At 29.5% G+C, this 21,776-nt stretch overlaps 2 protein-coding genes across 3 annotated transcripts in view; both read right to left on the bottom strand.

Moving 5' to 3' along the window:
- Positions 1 to 338: 338 nt before the first annotated feature.
- On the bottom strand, positions 339 to 1,903 carry LOC120768112. The gene has a single exon (XM_040094659.1). The coding sequence runs from the start codon at positions 1,875 to 1,877 to the stop codon at positions 1,071 to 1,073; it is 807 nt and encodes a 268-aa protein (XP_039950593.1). The 5' UTR covers positions 1,878 to 1,903; the 3' UTR covers positions 339 to 1,070.
- A 38-nt stretch (positions 1,904 to 1,941) lies between these two features.
- Positions 1,942 to 21,776, bottom strand: part of LOC120768110 (semaphorin-1A) — a 490,487-nt gene continuing 470,652 nt past the window's right edge. Inside the window, exons 20-22 of one of the 2 annotated variants that reach the window (XM_040094657.1) lie at positions 19,743 to 19,796; positions 7,661 to 7,730; positions 1,942 to 2,128 (exon numbers count right to left, since the gene is read on the bottom strand). In XM_040094657.1, the coding sequence (XP_039950591.1) occupies positions 1,977 to 2,128; positions 7,661 to 7,730; positions 19,743 to 19,796 (276 nt within the window). In that variant the 3' untranslated portion in view covers positions 1,942 to 1,976. Of the gene's footprint in view, positions 2,129 to 7,660; positions 7,731 to 15,432; positions 15,496 to 19,742; positions 19,797 to 21,776 lie in introns of those variants that run through there. The other variant, XR_005704731.1, reaches the window with a different exon arrangement.

Consider the following 21,776-nt stretch of genomic DNA (forward strand, 5'->3'; position numbering starts at 1 on the left):
TATTTTTTTTAAATCGATTTTGTATAACATAATTGAAGATATGCAGCTATTTTCTAAAACTATAATTAATAACTAAAAACAACAAAAAAAATAATTTACCCTAGCGACTCACAACCGTTATAGGGTGAAACATACGTATTATGCGAATATTTGAAATTCGAATTCGAACTCGAAAATTATAACCAAAATTGCTTATTTGAGTAATACTAAGCGTTTATGTATTATTATTTATACATATGTATATACACTAAATATGCTAATTTTGAAGACAAAATTTACAAAAATTTTAATTAATATAAATTTGAAAAAAATATACAAAATACTACTGATTACAAAAAAATGACAAAGGTGTAAAAAAAAAATTACAAAATACTTTTCAGTACAAAAAAGTATTAAAAAATACTAGTGAGGGCATGTTTGGAACACCGCATGGTTTCTTTAGTTTGTGGCGCAACTTTAGTCTTGGTGTCTATTACTAGTTCAGAGCATGTGTGCGTGAAGACATAACTCAGAATGACGCTGTGTGTGCTTGTTGGCATGCATGTATGTATGTATGTATGCGCTTACACATATAATACAACTTGTCTTTTTCGTTATTTTATATTATAAATATTATTTAAATATTTCTCAAAAAATCTTTACTTTGCCGAATACAAAGTCTAATACAGCTACGCTTACTAAGTGATTAACGCTTGCGATCTTACTCGCTCTTCCGCGCTTATTTTACTTTACTGTTATTGTGGCCTACTGGTACACTTAACGCTACTATGTACTTTGCTTCATCTGCTTATGCTGTTTTTTTTTTAGTTTGTATGTATGTACGCATTTAAATTATGATTATACTATATATATGTATGCATGTAGATTACTATTATTTATTATATGCTTGTTGTATTTGTATATACTATGTATGTATTTTGAATGGAAAAAGTATGCATGTGAGACTACGTTTAAGCCAAGTAAAGAAACGCCGAAAGTGTATACATACATATGTATGTATGTATGTAAGCAGAGCGCGCTAAAAGCAGCAAAAGCGCATGCCGCCTCTACGCCTTACGCCCAAGCCAACCTCAATAGATATCATTCTCATCCCAATCCACCGATTGCAACACCAATTTGTCCAACTCCTTCGAATCGCCAGAGCTGCTGTTGCGCCGCCGCCGCTTACGATGCAACTGTGTCCACTTCTTGTTCAATTGCGCCATTTGTGGCGCCGCAAACATCGCGGCCGCTGCGGCACTCAGCTTGGTCGGCGTTATGGCGCTGGCAAAGCTGCTGCTGCTCGGCGTCATCGTCGTCGTTGGCGGCGTGTTGATGTTGAAGATTTCGCGATTCTGAAAGAGTTTCTTGCGCGTCGGTGGCGGTGGCGCTGTGGCGGCGCGGCGCGTACGTGTGGCGTGCAACGGCGGTGCTGGTATGTGCGCACGCGCATATTGTTGCAACGGTGTATCGACATACGGTGGTGGCGGTGTGATCATCGCCAGCGAGGAATCGTCCATCTCCAGCTCGTCGTCGTAGTCGTCGTTAGAGTCGTCTTCGGACAGATCGAATGTGAAATTCGGATAGGAATGTGGCAGATATTCGCTGCAATTGTTGTAGCGATCGTCGTCGTCATCGTTGTCATTGACGCACATGGCGCGTGCTGCTGCTGCGCGGCCACCCTCACATTCGGGTGAGGTGGTTATGAAGTGTGCGGTTGGTGATTTCGGTTGTACGGGTGTGGCTGGCACGGATTTGGCGAGCGTGTTGGTGCGCACCACTTTGCCGCATGTGCTGCGCGTGGCGGCGCTTGTTGTTGTTACGGCTGCATGTGTTGTTTTTGTTGTTGCGCTATTAGTTGTTGCGTAAGTGTTTGTTGTGGCGTTTGCTTGCTGCATTGCTGCTCTGGCGTTTACTGCTGCTCCTGTTGCTGCTGCTGTTGTTGTTGCTGTTGTTGTTGTTTTAATTAATGGCATCGATTTGGTATTACATATCAATCAATCACGGTAAATGTAACTACAATTCTTGGGGCTCTCCTGCGGACTAGGACTGCTGGAAGGTGGCGCTGGACTAGAACTACTATTTGACATCACCGGCGATGAACCGGAACTGGAGTGTTGTGCTGGACTATTCGAACGGTGCTGAGTTACTATATTGTGATGAGATGTAGAGAAGAAGTTCATTTAAAACTTTTTCAAATCAAACAAAATTTCATTAAACTAGCGTTAGAGTTAGCAAACTAGTTTAGCAGGAAAGTTAGTTCGAGTTACATAACAGCTAACACCTTAGAGACGAGCGAGCGGTTTTTACAATTAAATGCAAAGTGGGAATTATGTTACATACGGGGTATTTTTACTTCATATACATATGAAATTGTTTGTGTTTGAGCATACTGAAGCATTCAGCTAATAAGTTTTGAACAAAAAAAATTGTATCGGTTACTGAAGTCTCTCAGTTTTAATTTCAACAGAATTTAGCAATTCTTTTCAAATATAGCTCCTCTCCATATATAGAAGATTATTAAAATAATGGAAAATTTCGCGAGGGTCAATTGAAAAGTCCCCGACCTGACACATTGATGATGCCACTGTAGTTAAGTCCATACGATTTTTAGTTAGCCTCAGCTATCGGATCGTTGGTTTGCAATTTATATCATTTGAGTGAAGCAACTTTCGTTTTTGTGAAAAATTAGATAAAAACGAATCTCGCGGGTTGATAAAATATTACTTTTTGAAGAGATAAAATACTGTTGAAGCAAAAAGTTGTCGTCATGACGAATTTCTGGATTCGTTGCAGTTTTTGTAGTGGTCTTCGCCATCGTCATTGTCGCACATGGCCCCAGGAATGTCAACCATCGAGGATTGGTATGCTAAGTTTAAACACAGTGAAATGAGCACCGAAGACGGTAAACGGTGAGGACTCCCAAAGAAGGTTGTTACCGAAAAAATATCGAAAAAGTACGCAAAATAATTTTGGATGACCGTAAAGTGCAGTTCTTTGGGATAGCTGGCACTTTAAAGATATCAACTAAACGTGTACAGCATATCCTTCACAAATATTTGTGTAAGAGAAAGCGCTGTTCAAGTGGGTGCGGCGCAAGCTTCTTTTTGACCAAAAAACACGACGAATAGATGATTCGGAGCAGAGTTTTAAGATGTTGAAGCATAATAAACGCGAGCTTTTGCATCGATATGTGACAATGGAAAAAACGTGGCTCAGTCATTTCGCTTCGAAGTCCAAGCGACAGTCATCCGGGTGAACTGCACACGCTGAACTCGCTCCAAAGCGTGGAAAAACGCACTAGAGGGCTGACAAGGTTATGGCGTCTGTATTTTGGCATGTGCATAGAATGATTTTTATTGACTTCCTTGAAAAAGGAAGGACTATCAACAGCGACTCTTACATAGCGTTATTTGATCCTTTAAAGAACGAAATCGACAAAAGCCGTCCGCATTTGAAGAAAAAGCCAGTGAAAACGATGGCAAAAATCTATGAATTGGGCTTCCAATTGCTTCCGCAACCACCGTATTCTCCCGATATGGCTTCTAGTGACTATTTCCTGTTCTGAGTTCTCGAAAGAATGCTCGCTGGGAAGAAATTTTCGTCGATTGAAGGGCTGATCGCTGAAACTGAGGACTATTTTGAAGCAAAAGACTAAATGTATTATAAAAATGGTATTGAAAATTAGGGGGCCGCTATAATCAGTGCATCAACCTTGAAGGAAACTATGTTGGATAAAAAAACGAGTTGTGCCAAAATAGCGGGGACTTTTCAATTGACCTCTTATTATCTCGAAGACATACCGCTCTGTAGCCAAGTTGTGTACAAATCGGTTCGTGAATCTTACAGTCATGTCAGACAACTGTTTAATTTAGTCAGTTAGCTAAATGTCTTAGCTAATTGAAAGCTAATTGAATACTCGTTCATACAAACATTCAAATGTCTACTGAAGTAAAATACCAAGTGATTCTGGAGTGATAATTTATGGTGTTTCGAAGTTTGGAAATTTCTTTTAGTTTAATTTTCTTTCAATTAACAAATTAATTTAGTTAAATTAACTCAATTTAACTAACGGGTATTTTTAGACGAGTGGTTTTCAGTAAGGCAATACTTTTTTAGAAGTTGATCTTTTTGACAGCTATTACTAGATTTATGCTCAGTTTGGTCTCTCATTTCATAATGAACAAACTTACTTCGAACCAACGTTGTAAATCGTGAAATTTGCTTACGAAAATAATGGTTCGGTTCGTTGCTTTCAATATACGACATAATTGCCCAGCAGAATCGGTATTCGAGCAAGTTTGCTTCGGTTTGACACCACGTTTACTGTAGTGAATAATGCGCATCCACAGAGATGCCATATATTGCGCACCGAAGACACTTTTGCTGCTGTGGAGCAGACTATCGAAGAAGACCCGTTTGAGTCGATTCGCCATCGCGCGAATTTCAGCTGTGTTCATTCGCCTTATGGAAAATTTTGTGAAAGGAACTTGGTTTGCGGGCTTATAAATTCCTACTTTTGCAAGAATTGAAACCGTTAGTTCCTCAAAGAATCGCTGTTTGGAGATCATTGGTTCATACTTTTTTCAAAAAGTGAATGGGGAACGCTATAGAGCCGTGAATAATGACATTTTCGAGTCTGAGTTAGATTACGTTGACGACGTTTTGGTTACAACGAACGTGGGTTTTAACGCCGCTGGACTATTTCTGTGTGGTTTGCCGCTTTATTTTTGCTTGCAAACCATACGCCACTTCATGTACTAATATATATTTTAAAATCTCTGAACAATTTTTAGTAAACAATTTTCAAATAATTTTCTTAGTATGTATTTAATTTTATTAAATTATTTTAATCAATTTCGGTTCAAAATGATTATATTGATATTATATTCTTTACAATTTTGTTTAAAGTAAGTAAGTCTTTAATTTTCAATTCAATCAAATATTTTTTATAATTTTTTTCATTAAGTAAGTATTGAATTTTTATGTAAATCAATTTTTATTATTTTTTAATTGGTTTGATTTAGTAAGTATTTAATTTTATTCAATTTAATAATTTTTATATTAAATTTTTGTCATAATTTTCATTTAAGCAAATATTTAATTTAGTTCAATTTCGGTTTAGTTTATTTATTATTATTAATTTTAATTAATTTAATTATTTTTATGCTAGATTTTTTTCCGAATTTGTATTTAATTTAGTACTTAATATTATTCAATTTAGTTTGAACTTAATTATTTGTATTTCAATTTTTTTCATAATTTTTATTTAATTAAGTTTGTATTAAATTTTATTTAATTTCAATTTAATTTAAATATTTTCATATTAATGATAAATATAACAAATTAATTTTTATTAAAAAAAAGCAAATAAATTTGTTTTTAATAAGTATTTACCTTTATTAATTTCTTTTTTTGTTTTTATTTATTTGTTCTTTCATAATTTTTATTTAATTAAGTATTCAATATTATTTAATTCCCATTCAATTTAATTATTTTTTTTTTTATAATTTTACAATTAATTATTATTCTTTTTTAATTTACCTTTATTAATTTCTTTTTTTGTTTTTCATTTATTTGCTTTTTCATAATTTTTATTTAATTATGTTAGATTTTTTTCCTAATTTGCATTTAATTTAGTACTTAATTTTATTCAATTTCGATTGAACTTAATTATTTGTATTTCAACTTTTTCATAATTTTTATTTAATTAAATTTGCATTTAATTTTATTTTATTTCAATCCAAACATTTTCATATTAATGATAAACATAATTAATTTATTTTTATTAAAAAAAATCAAATAAATTTGTTTTTAGTAAGTATTTAGCTTTATTAATTTCTTTTTTTATTTAATGGTTTTTTAATTATTTGTTTTTTCATAATTTTTGTTTAATTAAGTATTTAATTTTATTCAATTCCGATTCAATTTAATTATTTTTTTTTATAATTTTACAATTAATTATTATCTTCAATTCAATTTTATTTAATTCCCATTCAATTTAATTATTTTTTTTTATAATTTACAATTAATTATTATTCTATTTTAATTTCGTTTGATTTAGTAAGCATTAATTTTATTGAATTTTGATTCAAATTAAAAATTCTGATTTTAATTTTTTGTCATAAGTTTGATTTGAATAAATATTTAATGTTGTTATATTTCGGTTTAATTTAATTTATTTTTTAATTGAATTAAATTTTCATAAAATTTTTTCATAAAATTTAATTATTTTTAATATTATAATTAATTTTTGTCATAATTTTCATTTAATTAAGTATGTATATGATTGTGCTCAATTTTGATTCAATTTAATTATTTTCAAGGTTAATTAGTTTTTTCTAATTTATTTTCAATTAAGTTAGTATTTTACTTAACTATTTCTTTATACCACTATTTTCCTAATTTTAATAATTTTTATATAACTTGATTACTTATTTTTAATTATTTTAATTTTGATTTTCCTATTTTAATAATTTTCATTTAATTAATGGAGATTTTTTTTCATTCAATTTAGAATTTAATTTTAAATTTTTTAATATTTAAAAATAAAATTTCGTTCCGTTATTATGATTATTATTCTTTTAAAAAAAACTTAATATATTTTTAATTTTTATTATTAGTTATTTCCCTTATTTTCTTCTAACCTCTTTCTTTAATGAAATTTTATAATAGTATAAATTTAAAAAAAAAACATCGAATTATTCGATTTATTTTATTATTTTTGTGTCCAATACTTGCAATTACTTCCGCATCCATAAAATTATCACTCCTTCAAACGCATAAATATCGTTTACAATAACAATTAGTTAGGGCTTACAGGGTTTACACAACAAATAGGCATGTTGCAACCAGCAGTACTTCATAAACTGGCATAATATTACATATTTCTTAATTAGAATGTTTGCATAGCAGTAGTAAAACAATTAAAAATAATTTGATGCTCGCTGCAACATGCAACATGTAGTAAAGAGGTTAGGGGGGAACTACTTTGCTAATTAATTCACATAATCTCACAGCATTTCATAGACGATAAGCGACAATTTTTTGTTTTGTTTTTGTAAAGGATTTTTACTAACTAGCACACCAGATGAGAAAATGGCAAAAGAAAAACGAAAAATATACGAATGAGCAAACAGAAAATATTGGAAAATGCTACAAAATAGAAAACAGGTGAGGAAATATAGTGTATTGTGTGGTTGTAGAGGTGTGTGTGCGATTTGTTGTAATTTGTATATAGTTTGAGATGAAGATGAGAGATTTGTTATAGTAGATACATATAGACATTTTCAAATTTTTTTTGTACTTATGTAATATTTTAGTAAAACAAGTGAAAGTGAAAAGTTTGAACTTCTATATATAAACGAATTTATGTATTGATTACGAGTAATTACATATATAACTGGTGATAACTCCTTTAAATATTGAAAAAAGTGTGAATAAGTTTGAGAATTCATAAAACACTTTCTTTATTATGATTTGCAAAAGTTAGTATAACTAATTTAGTGACTTGCTAGGGTGTAATTATATGTGGTAATTATGATTAACACTATGTAAGTAGTACTTAAACGAGTATGTAATTAGTTGAGTTTGCATAGTCGCATTAACGTAGTTTTTGTAACAAGTTTGTAGGTTAAAAGCAACAAGTATAATGAATTCTTTAGTGGTTTTGAGCACTTACCAATACCATGACGGGGCGGCTGCCTTCTTAAACGACCAAGACTTCTGTTACGTGTATTTGTGTTTACAGCCTGAGAGTGAGGGGGGAAAATTTGATTTGAAATTTGAAAAAAAAGAAAACAGTTTTCTTTGTATATTTGACATGTTCAAAACAAGTTCGGTATGTTTTTGTAATATTTTTTGTTTTTTCTTTTATTTTTTGCGTTGTGCCGTGAACTTTCGTGTGTGCTCGTTTGTGGGTGTGTGTGTGTTTGGCTGAGTTTGTGTGCGTGTGTTGCTTGCTTTTAATGCAAATTTAGTAATGGTTCAATTCGATTACGCAAATGCAAAATGCAAAACGTTGAATTAACTATTTAGTATTAAGTGCAAACTACTTATGTAATTAACTTGAAATTGCTAAGAAATCAATCATAAAGTCTTATTTATTAAAATTCCATTCATTTTTAGTGTACTTAAAGCTAGAATTCAGCATTTGACTGCTGATGGTTTGGAGTTCATCTTAAAATTGTCCGTGTTTAAATTTTTAATTGGATATTTAATGAAGTAATTATATATATTCCGTTTACTTGCTTAATGCAATCAGTTAGCAAAATATACTAATATAAACTGGGACCAAAAACAAACGAAAATTGTAAATTGTAAATGATATAATATTTCAAAAAAATTAATTTTATCAAGTTGGTAGGACTGTCCTTAATTATTATGCAAAACATGAGCGCGATCTGTCAACCAGTTTGCTTACAGCAACTGCTTAAGCCGCTACACAAGAACAAAGAATTTGTCTCAAATTCTGTATTTCTAACCAAATGTCGTGCGTGGAATCGTTGCGAATGTTGAAAAAGCCTTGTGGTGATTCAGTTTTATTAAAAACATAAGCCTACGTGTGATACATAGCCTTCAGAGACGGTCGAGCGATCGCTGAAGGCAATCATCGGAATGGAGTCCGTTTTCAATCGATCGATGAGATAAAACAAAATTCTCTGAAGGAGCCAAAAAATGTTTAGGAAAAGTGTTTCGAGGACTGAAAAATCGTTTTATTTACAATATGCGGGCGCTTTTTTCACAATGTAAAGAAGCTTTTCGTTCACATGGCAGAAACTAAACATGTCATAGGCCGGTTCGGCTCATGTTTCCTTAGAAAAATGGATACTTTCAGAGTTAGATGAAAGTTGAGAAATATCGAGCTAGTATGAGTAGCATGATATTTTTCAATGAATACAGGAACAAGTGCGTACTGAGCTCAACACTTTGATAACCAGTTTACATAAACACTATGTACTTGCCATATGGATCTGATCAAATTTGATCCGGACCAGTCCATTTAAACTATGCGCGCCAAGCCAACCAAAACGGTGCCTTTTTTGTTATCAGGGAGCTAGCAATCGATCGCAACATCTCTTATGGATCGACTTAACACATTTTAGTTAATGGTTTGGGTATGAAACCTGTCAGTGCTAAACTCGTATTAAAAAAACTGAATCTTTTGCAAGAACAATTGAAAAAAAATGCTTGACAACTCAATCGAGGAGCTTACATTCACTAAGGGGTCAGTAGGGTATTCTTCTTAAATTTTATTTTTTTTTGCAGTTTCTGTTCCCTTATACCCTTAGAATTAATGTAGAAACCCACTTTATCAACGGAAGGTTTCGAAAAAGTCCCAAAAATAATAATACCGCTCGACGTTTTTTTCAACGCTTATGCTCATCTTTGTATGCTTTTCCAGTACCTCAAACTTTAAACGCGTTTTTCCCAAAACATACTTTTTTAAACTGGCGGACATGATTCCAGTCGAACTACTCAACCGATTTGCTTAAGTTTTGTTTTTAAATGTTCACAAAACGCCTGGCTATCGTACCTATATACTTATATTATAATTTATTGATATCGTTTATTGATATCGTTATGACAAAATTTATGTAAAAAAAAAACATAGGGAAAATCACAAAAAAAAAACGTTAATATTTTTATATTTGTTAACATTTTTTCATGATTCTAGTGGGGACGATAACCATTCACTTACTTTTTAAGAATAAATTGGTTTTTGTGTTTCAAATGAACCAAACATGAGAAATCGTGTCCGCCAGTGCATAAACGCATCTCATTCACCCAGCCCAGCTCCGATAGATGTCATCAAAAATTCCAAAAAAATATGTTTATATACTCTACGATATACCTCATGATATGTGAAAAAAGTTCTATTGTAGAATAAAAAATTCTTTGAAAAAAAAATGCCAAAAAATAGGCCAGATTACCCTACTGACCTAACGCATCAATAGCGGTGACGAGATGTGGGTTTGTCCATATGACGTCGAAACTAGTCCAAACTGTGCAACAATCCAGCGAATGACGCTCGAAAACTGAGCTGAAATCGGAAAAACTAGAATTCACTGCAGGCACTGAAGGCCAACCTAGCCAAGGCTTTAAACAAATGTATGGAAAGTTGGACCAAGTTTTGGCATGCTTGTATTGACTCAAAAGAAGCCTATTTTTAAATTGAAAATAAAGAAAAAACATGTAACTTTTGGAAAAACTTCTATGAATACAGAAAAGATTTAAATTTAATAAAAATCGTTAATCTACAGTTTTTTTGAGACTTTATACGCAACATTGTGCAGGCTTTGTCCGGAAAGTAAAAGGACTGAGCCGATTTAAAAAAATTTAATGAACCAATCGTTACAATTCTTTAAAGACTTTCAAAATAGGCTACTTCTACGTCGATGCAGCGCTGCCAGCGCGATTTCCAAGTATTGAAGCCATTACGTTCTTCGGAATAGCCTTGAGAGCCGAGGTGCATGCTGCTTGGGTTCACTTTCGTCGGCCTTTTCAAGCAAGGAAACAAACAAAAAAAATCCGGGGGGCCACATCTGGGCAGTAGAGTGGCTGTGAAAGAGTTGAGATGCCGGTTTGGCTAGGTAGCTGTTAACAAGAAAGGCGGTAGCCGGGACATTGTCGTGGTGCAACTCCCAATCAGCTGCGATATCTTCGTGCCCTTCGTTAAGGTCTCTTGAGGATTTGCACCTCAATTTTGGCGTTGACGGTTTGTCCATATCAAAAAAGACAATGAGCATCGTTTTCACTTTGGACTTGGTCATTCTTCCGGTCTTCATCACCGACCTCTTATACGATGTAACACTATTGTTATGTTATTATGGTGTAATGACATGCTTGTGTTCGTTTTTTTGATGTCGTAAACATTATTTCTCTATGAAACCAATGGTCACTATACAATTTAGAATTTATCTGATTTATTGTAATTACTATATTGGTATTTATTTTATCACTATTTTTATTAGTTTTTGCATTTTGAGATACATTTCTGTAAATTAAGATAACTTCAGTATTTAATTTTTTCCTTCACTCAACTACAGTTTTGTAAAACGTTCGAAAAAAACATTCACTATTAACAAAAAACACAACTACAATTGAGAACACATACATATGTATGTAATTATATGCGCTCAAACAGGGATATAACTTAATAAACGTTTAGGTGTGGGAAAGGAAGCCAAAGCCAATTCATTCAATTCAACGAACGAAACTGAGTTTTATAGTTTTTCTATATATTTTGCGTTTTTATTAAATTTGAAAATTAGTTTTTGTTCAAAAGTAGTTTGGAACGAAAATCAGAATTGGAAAAATTAAATTTTTTTCGAAATTAGTTTACAACGAATATCAGGTTTGGGTTTGAGTGGTTCGTAGGGCATACATTACATACCTACGCAGCCGTACACGCATACATACAAACATATATGATCCATATGATATGCATGTGTGTCTGTATGTAGCTGCATAACTTTCCCAATGCACAGTTATTTGCTTTCTAATTATATGTATGCATTTGCACTACTGTGAAGTATAGAAGATAGATTTATTTATGTATTCTGGTAATCAATAAGCATATCCATGAACAACAACAACAAACAAACAACAATACGTACTAAATAATAGTGAGCTAGTAGGCGGTACATTGTGGTTCATATTGCTGAGAGTTCGGGGCGTGTGAGCGGTTGGGTTGGCTGACTAATCCAATTGACCGATTGGTAATCGCCACAATGCGTTCGTGTTGGTAAATACATATTTATTTATGTGTGTGTTTCAGTTATTGTTTTGAGTATCATATTTTTCTGCATAAAAATGTTTTTTTTTTGTGGTTTTTTGCTTTTGCTATTTTGATTGGCTATTGTTTAGTTTGCTTTGAGTATATATATCTGTTTTGATTAGCTTTGCATAAACTGAATTGCATTCCGCTAGTTTTATTAAAGAAATTTTATTTTTGATTTATTTATGAAAATAAATGTGACAATGGCATTCGTTCGTTAGTGAGCAAAAAAAATTCTTTTAAAAGTGTTGTGGCAATGCAAAAAAATAATATATATACATATATAATTTTACATATTCTGTGTGAGTTTAAAATGTATGAAGATGAGTGCGATGTTCGTATGCGGCAGCAAAGTTTATGCATTTTTGGTATGATGCAATATATTTTTTTTGGTTTGTTACGCAATAATAATAAGTTTGATTTGGCAAAGCAGAAATGTTTAAACGAGAGTATGAATGAAACTGACTAATATGCGGAAAAATTTGTAACGAAAGTTGCTTATATGTACATATTCCTTTAATTTTTTTGTTCTTTTATTTTGTTTTTGTTTTCTGAGAAAAAATCTTTTTAAACTTGCTGCATACACTATACATACTAAATAATATTCGATATTATGCTATTTTAACTTATAAATTATAATAAAATTTTACCCTTCGCGTTGTAAGTTAGTAAAAAATTGTTAATAGCTATTAAAAAATAATTTTTATAAAAAATTTCATTAAAAAATATAATTCAAATTAAAAAGGAGAACTATAATAATCATATTTTTTCTAATATTACTAAAAAGTGAAAATATTCGTGTTTTATATTAACGAAAGATTTATTAATTTCATTTTTTTTAATATTACCAAAGAGCAAAAAAAATTATTGAAAAATCAAAATTAAATTGAATTCTCCTTTTATTCAATAAATACACACATTTTTGTGTCTAAGCCAATTAAAATTGTCAGAATTTAGAAAATTTGAAAAACTATTTTTTTTATTAGAAAATGTTCTTTTGTTTTTTTTTTTTGGTTTTGCTGCAGTTGAGCATTCATTAATGTTTTTTAATTGGAATATTTTAATAATTTTTAATCAACAAAATTTTAAAATGAATAACAATCTAACGTTTTAATTTGCTGAAATTTTAATTATATTTTTTTATATTGTATTTTAAGGGTTAATTTCGATTTCTTCACTCGCTGGTTTTTGTATATAAAATTTTTAAATAATCTCTATGTTTATTAATTTTAATATTAATTAATATTGGAAATTTTAAAAATTTATTTTAATAATTAAATTTGAAATTCAAATTTTATGTTAAAATTTTAAATTTAAAGAAATAAAAAAACTTAAATTTTTTTTAGAAATTGAGGAATGAGTTTTTTATGGGTTCTGATTTGGCTTTAGAGTGCTCTTGGAATTTCATTATAAATGCGACTAAATATATTTTTCTCAAACTTTTTTAATATAATTAAAAGTTTAAAAACTTGAATTAAAATTGAAAATTTTTTTGGAAAATTTTTTTTAATCAAAATATATTCCAATTTCTTAGAAACTTTTTGTGGATCACTCTTGTGCAATAGTTGGTTTCACTTTAAATGCGATTAACTTTTCTTGCAGCTCCGACAATTTTTAATATAATTTTCTAATATTTTAAATAAAAATAATATTTACTTTAGAAATTTATTCTTAGTGCCTTTGTGCTATTTCAGTAAATGTTACTAACTTTTTCAACTGGGAAACTTGTTTATATAATATATATTTTTTAATATTTTATTTTTTTTTTATGTTTTTTTGAAATTTTCTCATATTTTAGTGTTATTTCAACAGTTGACTTCATTATAAACGTAGCCAATTTTTTTTTGAACTCCAAAATTTTTTTTGTAATTTGATTAATTTTTAAAATAATGAGTTTCTTAAAATTTTTTATTTAAAATTTTTTATTTAAAATTTTTTAGATATTCTTATTTATGATATTATTGTTTAAAATTTTTTTACTGTACCTTAGCTATTTCAACAGTTGAGTTTACTATAAATATAACTAATTTTTTCTTTTCAACACCGAAAATAATTTATTTTCTACATATTTTTTAAATTTTTTAGCTAAAATGTTTTTTTTTCCAATTTTTTGTAAGTTTTGTTTTCATAAAAAGATTTAGAATTTATTTATAACTTTTTAATAAATTAATAGTAACGGAATAAGCTTTTTAAAACCGAAAATAATTAACAAAATTTAAAATTTTTTCAAATTAATATAATTATTTCTTTAATCGTTTTTAATTCATAAATTTTTTAAACTTTATTTTATTAAAATTTACTTTTTTAATTTTTCAAAATTTATTTTCACTTTTATTTTATATATTTTAAATATTATAGTTAAATAATTCTGTTTAATTTTAAATATTATAGTTAAATAATTCTGCTAAAATTTGTTAAGATATGCATTTATATTTATTGGAATTTTGTTTGATAAAACTTTGTCAATTTTTTTTAAATTTTAATTTAATTGTACTGAATTTTGTTTTTAATTAATTTCTAAAATATTTAAATTTATTTTTTATAATAAGTTTTTTTATTTATTTTTGTATAACGCTTTTTTAACATTTATTAAAAATATTTTAAATTTATTTACTGAAATTTTTTTAATTTAAAAATTTTAATTTTTTTAAATGTGTTCGTTGAAGTTTTTTATAAATGTTTTTGCGTAAAAAAAATAACTCTTTTTTCAACATTTATTAAAAATATTTACAATTTATTTACTGAAATTTTTTAAATGTGTTCGTTTTATACATTTTTTTTGCGTAAAAAAAATTATTTTTAAATATTCCAACTTTATTTTTAGTATAAAAATTGAATTCATTTGAATTTTGTGTTTTAATTATTTTTTTATTTAGTTTTTTTAATGCCTCAATTAGCATGTGGCTTTCATAAGGTTTTAACTTTTTATAGTCTTTATACTAAACATTAATTTATAAGATTTTTTTCTAAGGTTTGTGTTAAAATATTTAAAGTTTTTAATATTATTATTTTTTATTATAATCTATGATATTGTAAATATACATTTTTTCTTAATTTTGTTTTATTTTAAATTTGAGTTTTTAATTATTTTTTTATTTTTTAATTTTTTTTATTTTATTTTTCTATTTGCTCTATTTTTTAATAATAATTTTTTTGTAGAATCATTTTTTATTACAATAAGTTATATTTTCAAAATTAGATTTAATGAAATTCTTACTTAATTTCTTCAGTTTTATTTTTTAATTATTTTTAATTGTTTTTTACAAGTAGTATTTATTTAGTTTTTACTCAAAAATATTATGTTCTTATCGTAGTAGTTATGCTATTCTATGAAGAAACATATTTTAATATCCTAATAGTTGCCATACATATATTTATACTTGCATATTAATGAAACTAAAATATTTAATAACGGTAAAAGAGATGGGACAAAGCAAATTTTTCAATATTATAAAAAAGAAAACAAATCAACTTACAGTTCAACTTACAAAGAGAAGGGTAAAATTTGCATTCCAATATCTATCAATTTCTATATCTTTATTCCTTGCATACATTCTAGTTTAATGCAAATTAAACTAAAATGCTTTCCTTTCCTTGCCTTGGCCCTAAAATTGCATTTGTCGTTTGAACACACCTTAAGAGTAGCAAAGTGGTGCTTAAATAAAAGTATTTACCATATTTTGGGTAATTAGTCCCTGACTGGTATCAGCCGCCCCATTCCCGTCTCAAAGGTAAACCTAATGGAGAAAAGGGAAGAAGAGAGAAAAGATAGATAGAATTTTGTTTTGTTTTTGTAATGATGTTTTTGTACGGTGTTAATTTTTCGTGTTTTTTTGTCAAAAAGTAAAAATTATTGTTTCGCCAAAAAATGCATAGTTATGATTAGAAGAAAGAGATAATAGAGAAAAGTATAGAGCATTATATGTAGAAGAAGAGTGGCAAGAGCGTGAGAGAATTAACTCAAAACTGCAACAAATTTGAATTACAATTTAACTACAAAGTCGAATAATAAATTTTCATTTTCAACGTACAGCAGATAGATATGGCAGCCCAATGGTGAAACTTAAGCCGAAAGTCACATGATTGGTGTATTTTATCGCAACCAGTTGAATATACATAGTTAAATATTGTGATTATTATTATTAAAAAAAAACAACATATGGATGTTTATGAGGTAAATGGTATGAGGAGCTATGTAGACTGTACAGTAGATTATGAATACATATGTACTTGTATATAATATGGCCACCCCCTTGCAATGAAGGTAATGAGAATTATATGTATTTGACGAGTAAATATATAATTACTTAAAATTACTAAAACCTTAAAAATTATTATATATGTACATTTTAATATATGGCTATAATTATTAGTTATTTATAAAACTTTTGGTCAAATAACATACATATTTTGGTATGGATCTATGTTCTGATGTATTTATGTATATTGTCATTTTCTGGTACTTTATGTATTGTTATATAATTATGTACATAACTAAGCGATGTTTTGTTTATTGATAATATATCTAAAACTACTCAATTTTTTCATGAATTAGTAGAAGACAATGTTTTCGAAACTTAAAATATTAAGGTTGTGCTTCTGAAGAATATTATAAAAGTAGTTGAAAGTTGATCCTTAACCCTTATGACCCCAAAATATACATTTTTGTTTACGACATTACTACCGTGTACTTTAGGGCAAAAACTATGTTATTTTTGAGTTTCAAGTAAAAGTAATCTCTCTTTCAAAAACAAAAAACGTGTCTTCGGAAATGGATTTTAAGCAATTTCTGCATTTTTTGAATTTGGCTACTAAAATCGAAATATTTGCCTTCCACACAATTTAAAAAAAAACAGTGGAGTTGTCACATATAAACTATATCTACTAGGGAGACTGTTTTGAGATCAAGTGACCATTAGATAAGAGTATAATGCTTTATATATTTATGTATTTTTCAACTTTCGTGGGTATTTAAAAAAAAATCCCATTTATCTTGTATCACTGTGATTAAAACGTAAGCTGAAGTTATCATTTAAAACTGACGGGCATCAGGACGGCAGATAATTTTTTTATATGTGATGGCCATGAGTTCAGAGCGGGCCGAATACGCGTTAAAGACGTACCATTAATCTTTACCGAATAGCTCCACGTTCAAAAAATCAAAGACCATGTGACCCATACAATTTTGAAGAATGTTTCTCCAAAGAGTCAAATCTCATTTGATACTTGGATTTACGCTTCACCCTGAAACCACCGACGAATCCAGCGAATATCGAGCAAAAGAAAAAGTCGTTCAAAAAGCAATGTCGTGGTGACAGGTTTCTTTGAATATATAGTGGTGTAGTGCACTAGGAATTTCTTCTGGTAGACCAAACTGACAACAAAGAATATTATTTGCGCGTTATGCGTTGTTCGTATCAAGTTATTCCGCTGAAAGGGTCGCATATATGAGCGAACAACTCTTGATGTATTCATCACGATAGTAGTTCTTCGCGAATTTGGAAAAACGTCGACTCATATCGTCTCGTAACCATCGTATTGGCCTGATTTGGTTTCGTGTGAATTTCTGGTTATTCAGCGAACCACAAAGGCTAAGGCGGGGACGGCATTTTGTCATGATTTAGAAAGTAAAAACCGAATCGGAGAAGGTTTTGAAGACTATACCGGACTTTTTGATCACTAATAAAATTGATTGATATATAGATTTTCGTCTATAAAAAATAATACAATTTTCGTCTTTCAAAAATAATCCAATTTTCACTTTTAAAATATAATGAATATCTAGAAATAGTGTCCTTGGATGATATTGAGTTGATACTTGAGAACAATGTATTTATTTTACAAAGCGTTTTAAAAGCAGTGGACTTTCGTTTCTCATGCGGTACAGGTAGCTTTACTCAGAAATTCTAAACTTCGATTTGAAACTTTGGAAATGTTTTTGACTCTTCTTTTGAGATATGTAAAAATAAGGTTTTAAATTTACTAACTTATAAGCTTCGCATCGGATCTATAAAACCCCAAGTTAAAACGCCTCATTCAAAAAATAATTTTATTGAACACAGTAAATACCGACGAATTTCTTCATCATTTGCTACTTTATAGTTACTAAGCAAATTTTCGATTACCAATATTTTTTTGATATATAGACGCTTTAATCGTATCAAGTTGTCATGTGTTTTTGCTCGGTATTGTTTGTCATTTTATCATGGAGAGTTGATTCGGCGACGTTCGCAGCTACTTGGACTGACGTATGGATGACTTGGACAATTTTACTTCGAGGTCTTTATTATAAAACGTACAAAATAAAGCTTGTGCAAGAACTGAAGCCGCTTGACCCTCCTAAGCAACATCGCTTCGCTCTATGAGCCCTTGAAAAGTTCCAAGAAGATCCGACGTTTTCAAACGAAATTTTGTTCAGCGATGAGGCCCATTTCTGGTTTAATGGATATGTAAACAAGCAAAATTGCCGCTTTTGAGACGAAGAGCAACCTGAAGAGATTCAAGAGCTGTCATTTCATCCAGAAAAAATGGTTTGGTGTGGTTTGTGGGTCAGTGGAATCAGCGGTCCAAATTTCTTCAAGAATGATGCCGTTGAGAACGTAATCGTAAATGGTGGCCGTTATTGCACCATGTTGACCTACTATTTGATGCCTAAAATTGAAGCTCGTGATCTCGGCGATATTTGGTTTCAACAAGAGGGTGCTGCTTCAAGCTCAACGCAGCAATCAATTTATTTATTGAGATAACACTTCGTTGTGCATATACTTGTAATTTAACTTTATGGGAACATGTAAAATCTAAAGTCTATGCGGACAATTCCGCTTCAATACAGGCTTTGAAGCTAACCATCACACGTGTCATCGCCAGTTACCGGTCTAAATGTTCGAACAAGTCATCGAAAATGGGAGTTTACGAATGGACCATCTGAGACATAGTCGCGGTCAACATTTAAAAGAGGTAATCTTCAGAAAATAAATAACAAAGAATGTTCTTCGAAATGATATGAAATATTCCCCATTAAATTTTAAGCTTCTGTGTTTGTTTCTTTAAAAAAGTAGAGAACTTTGATATACATATACATATATACAAAACTCCATCTAACTATAAGTAAACTGCTTATCCTTTTTCTTTAATTATATATGAAACGTGACTCAAATCCGATTTAAATATTTTTCTGTTATTATTTTCTATTAAGTAACTTATTTACATACCGATTTTTACGCTGCGTATATTTTCAGATTATTTGTAGAGCGAATGTGTATCGGTGTATTATATAAATATATATGTTGTTCTTGCAAAAATATTTGCAATGTAATAACTGCATAAATCCCATATTCGAAATCACTCAATTTTTGCAATTTATTTGCGTTGCAGCATGACTTATGCTCTAACTAATACAATTAACAGAAAAAGTCTACAAATTGTCAGTGTTGAAGCGTGCAGTTAAGATTAGGTTTTAAGCAAATAAAGAGTCATAGCACTATATATACATATACATATGTGTATACATACGTACAATATATTTACATAAATACATGAAACATTGAAAGCCGATGCTATTTACTTATTGTGATTGCATTAGTTGCTAACATTGTTAAGTTATATAATATAGACAAACAAAGCAGCATTCATACGCATATCTAAATTAATACATAGGTACATATAACTATTTACATACATATATACATACATACATTAGTAGACTACTTAGGAAAGTATACGTAGTATTTTTTTTTGTTTTTAGTACAGTTTTTTAAAGGTTTCGCTAAACATTTGAAAAATACACCAATCATTGACGACTGAGAAAGTGAGCAAGCGTACGTACAAGTTCACCTACTAAACATTCAAATCAATTCCAAAATAAATTAAAATTAAATAAAATTTTTTTCGCTTGTTGTTATACCAAAAAAGTTACCGTGAAACATCAATAGTTAAGTTACATGAATGGCATCATTGCATTGGTAAGCACGTATGCACAACCTACCTTCTTAACGCTGCGAGTTGTCGAAAAGCCATCGCCACGACGGTAATTATCACCCTGAGTAGTGAAAAGGAGAATAATTAATTAATTAACGGTATTTATTTGGGTGTGTTAGATAAATTTTAGGCTTAGATTAGTGACTGAGAGAAATTTTAATATTAAGGTGTACCTTAAATTATTTGAGAAATAATTTTTAATACTTTGTTTTGGGTATACAAGTACTGCTCAATCTAAATTTAGAAGAATTTTTAAACTAGGGTGGACCTAAATTAAAAAAAAAATTATATTTTGTTCTGGGTATACAATACTGCTCAATCTAAATTTGGAATAATTTTCATAGTCGGTTGACCTAAAATTATATTAAAAATTGTTTTGAGTATATTATACTCTCTTTGGGTATATGTACTATACTAGGGTGGACAAAATAAATACTTTGCTTTTACTTTGCTTTTAATGCTTAATATTGAAGTAGTTCAACTTTTGTTGTATGCATGGTATGCTGATTTATGGGTAGTTTTAAACTATGGTGGCCCTTAAAAGAGCTCACGAATAATATTTAATAATTTGTTGTGTTTTGTGTATAAACTGCTCAATCGTAAATCAGTTAAACTTTAGGATTAGATTAATTTGTCTTAAAAAAACTTGTATACTAGGGTGGACCATAAATTATATCAAAAATAAATTTCAATATTTTATTTTGGGTATATTATACTGCTGAATTTAGATTTAATTTATTTTAATTTTAGATCTATAAGGAGATTTATATTAGGGTGGTCCAAAAAAATTACGAATAATTATTTTGAGACTAATCTGCTAATATTGAAGTAGTTAAATTTTTGTCGCATGTATGGTTAGTTGATTAATGGTTATTTTTAAACTAGGGTGGACCTTAGAAGAACTAACGAATAATATTTAGTAACATTTTTTGTGTCTGAACTGATCATTCCTCGGCTATAATCGCTTAAGCGGTTTCTACGCCAATTAAGAAGAAGAAGAACTGATCATTCTTAAATTATTTAAATTTTAGGATTACTTAAGTTGATTTACGATTATATTTATACTAGGGTGAACCTTCAAAAAGCTAACATATAATTTTTAATGCTTTAATCTTCTTAACCTAATATAGAAATATTAATAGTTAATATAGTAAAATTTTAAAATTTTAGGCTTTGACATGTTGATTTATGATTATGTTCATACTAGGGTGAACCTTAAAAATCTAACGAATATTTTATAATACTTTTTTTGGGGTTTAATCTTTTCAATCTTGTATAAATTAAATTTTAATATTTATGTGTATATTTATACTAAGGTGAGCCTTAAAAAAACTAACGCATAATTTTTGATAAATTTCTCTGGAGTTTAATCATTTTAATCCTCTATAATTTTGATTTTAGGCTTTGATACGTTGATTTGTGATTACATTTATAGTAGGGTGAACCTTAAAAATCTAAGAATAATTTCTAATACATATTTTTTTTTGTTTACACTGCTCAATCTAAGCTCGTAAAATATTAAGCTTAGAAAGTTGGTTTAAATGTATATGTGTACTAGGGTCCATTTAAAAACTTTAACGAATGATTTGTTTGGAGTTTAAGCTGCTCAATCTAAATTAGCTTACTTGTATACTTAAGTAAGTTGTTTAGTAAAGTTTTAGACTAGGTTTATAAGTATTTTTATACTAGGGTGGAGCTTTGAAGTATAAAAAAAAATTTTGCAGACTAAGTTTCCAAATCTTAGTTCATTTTTAAGTTTATATCGGTTAATTTACAAATATGAATACACTAAGGTGGATCTAAAAAGTTAATTAAAACTATCTAACTAATAATCTTCTTAAGTCTCGTCGGCTTATACTCTATTGGCTTAGTTCGGATATTATAAGGGTTAGTTTACGAGTATATGTGTACCAGGGTGGGTTTAAAAAAATTCAAGAAGTACTTTTTTAGTCCAAAATTTCTGTAAGTCCATGACTTGAAGTTTAAATTTATTTGTAAATTATTTGTAATCACGTTTTCAGCCACCTTTATGACGGTATAG

Source organism: Bactrocera tryoni, chromosome 2 (assembly GCF_016617805.1).
Source record: "Bactrocera tryoni isolate S06 chromosome 2, CSIRO_BtryS06_freeze2, whole genome shotgun sequence".
NCBI lineage: Eukaryota > Metazoa > Arthropoda > Insecta > Diptera > Tephritidae > Bactrocera > Bactrocera tryoni.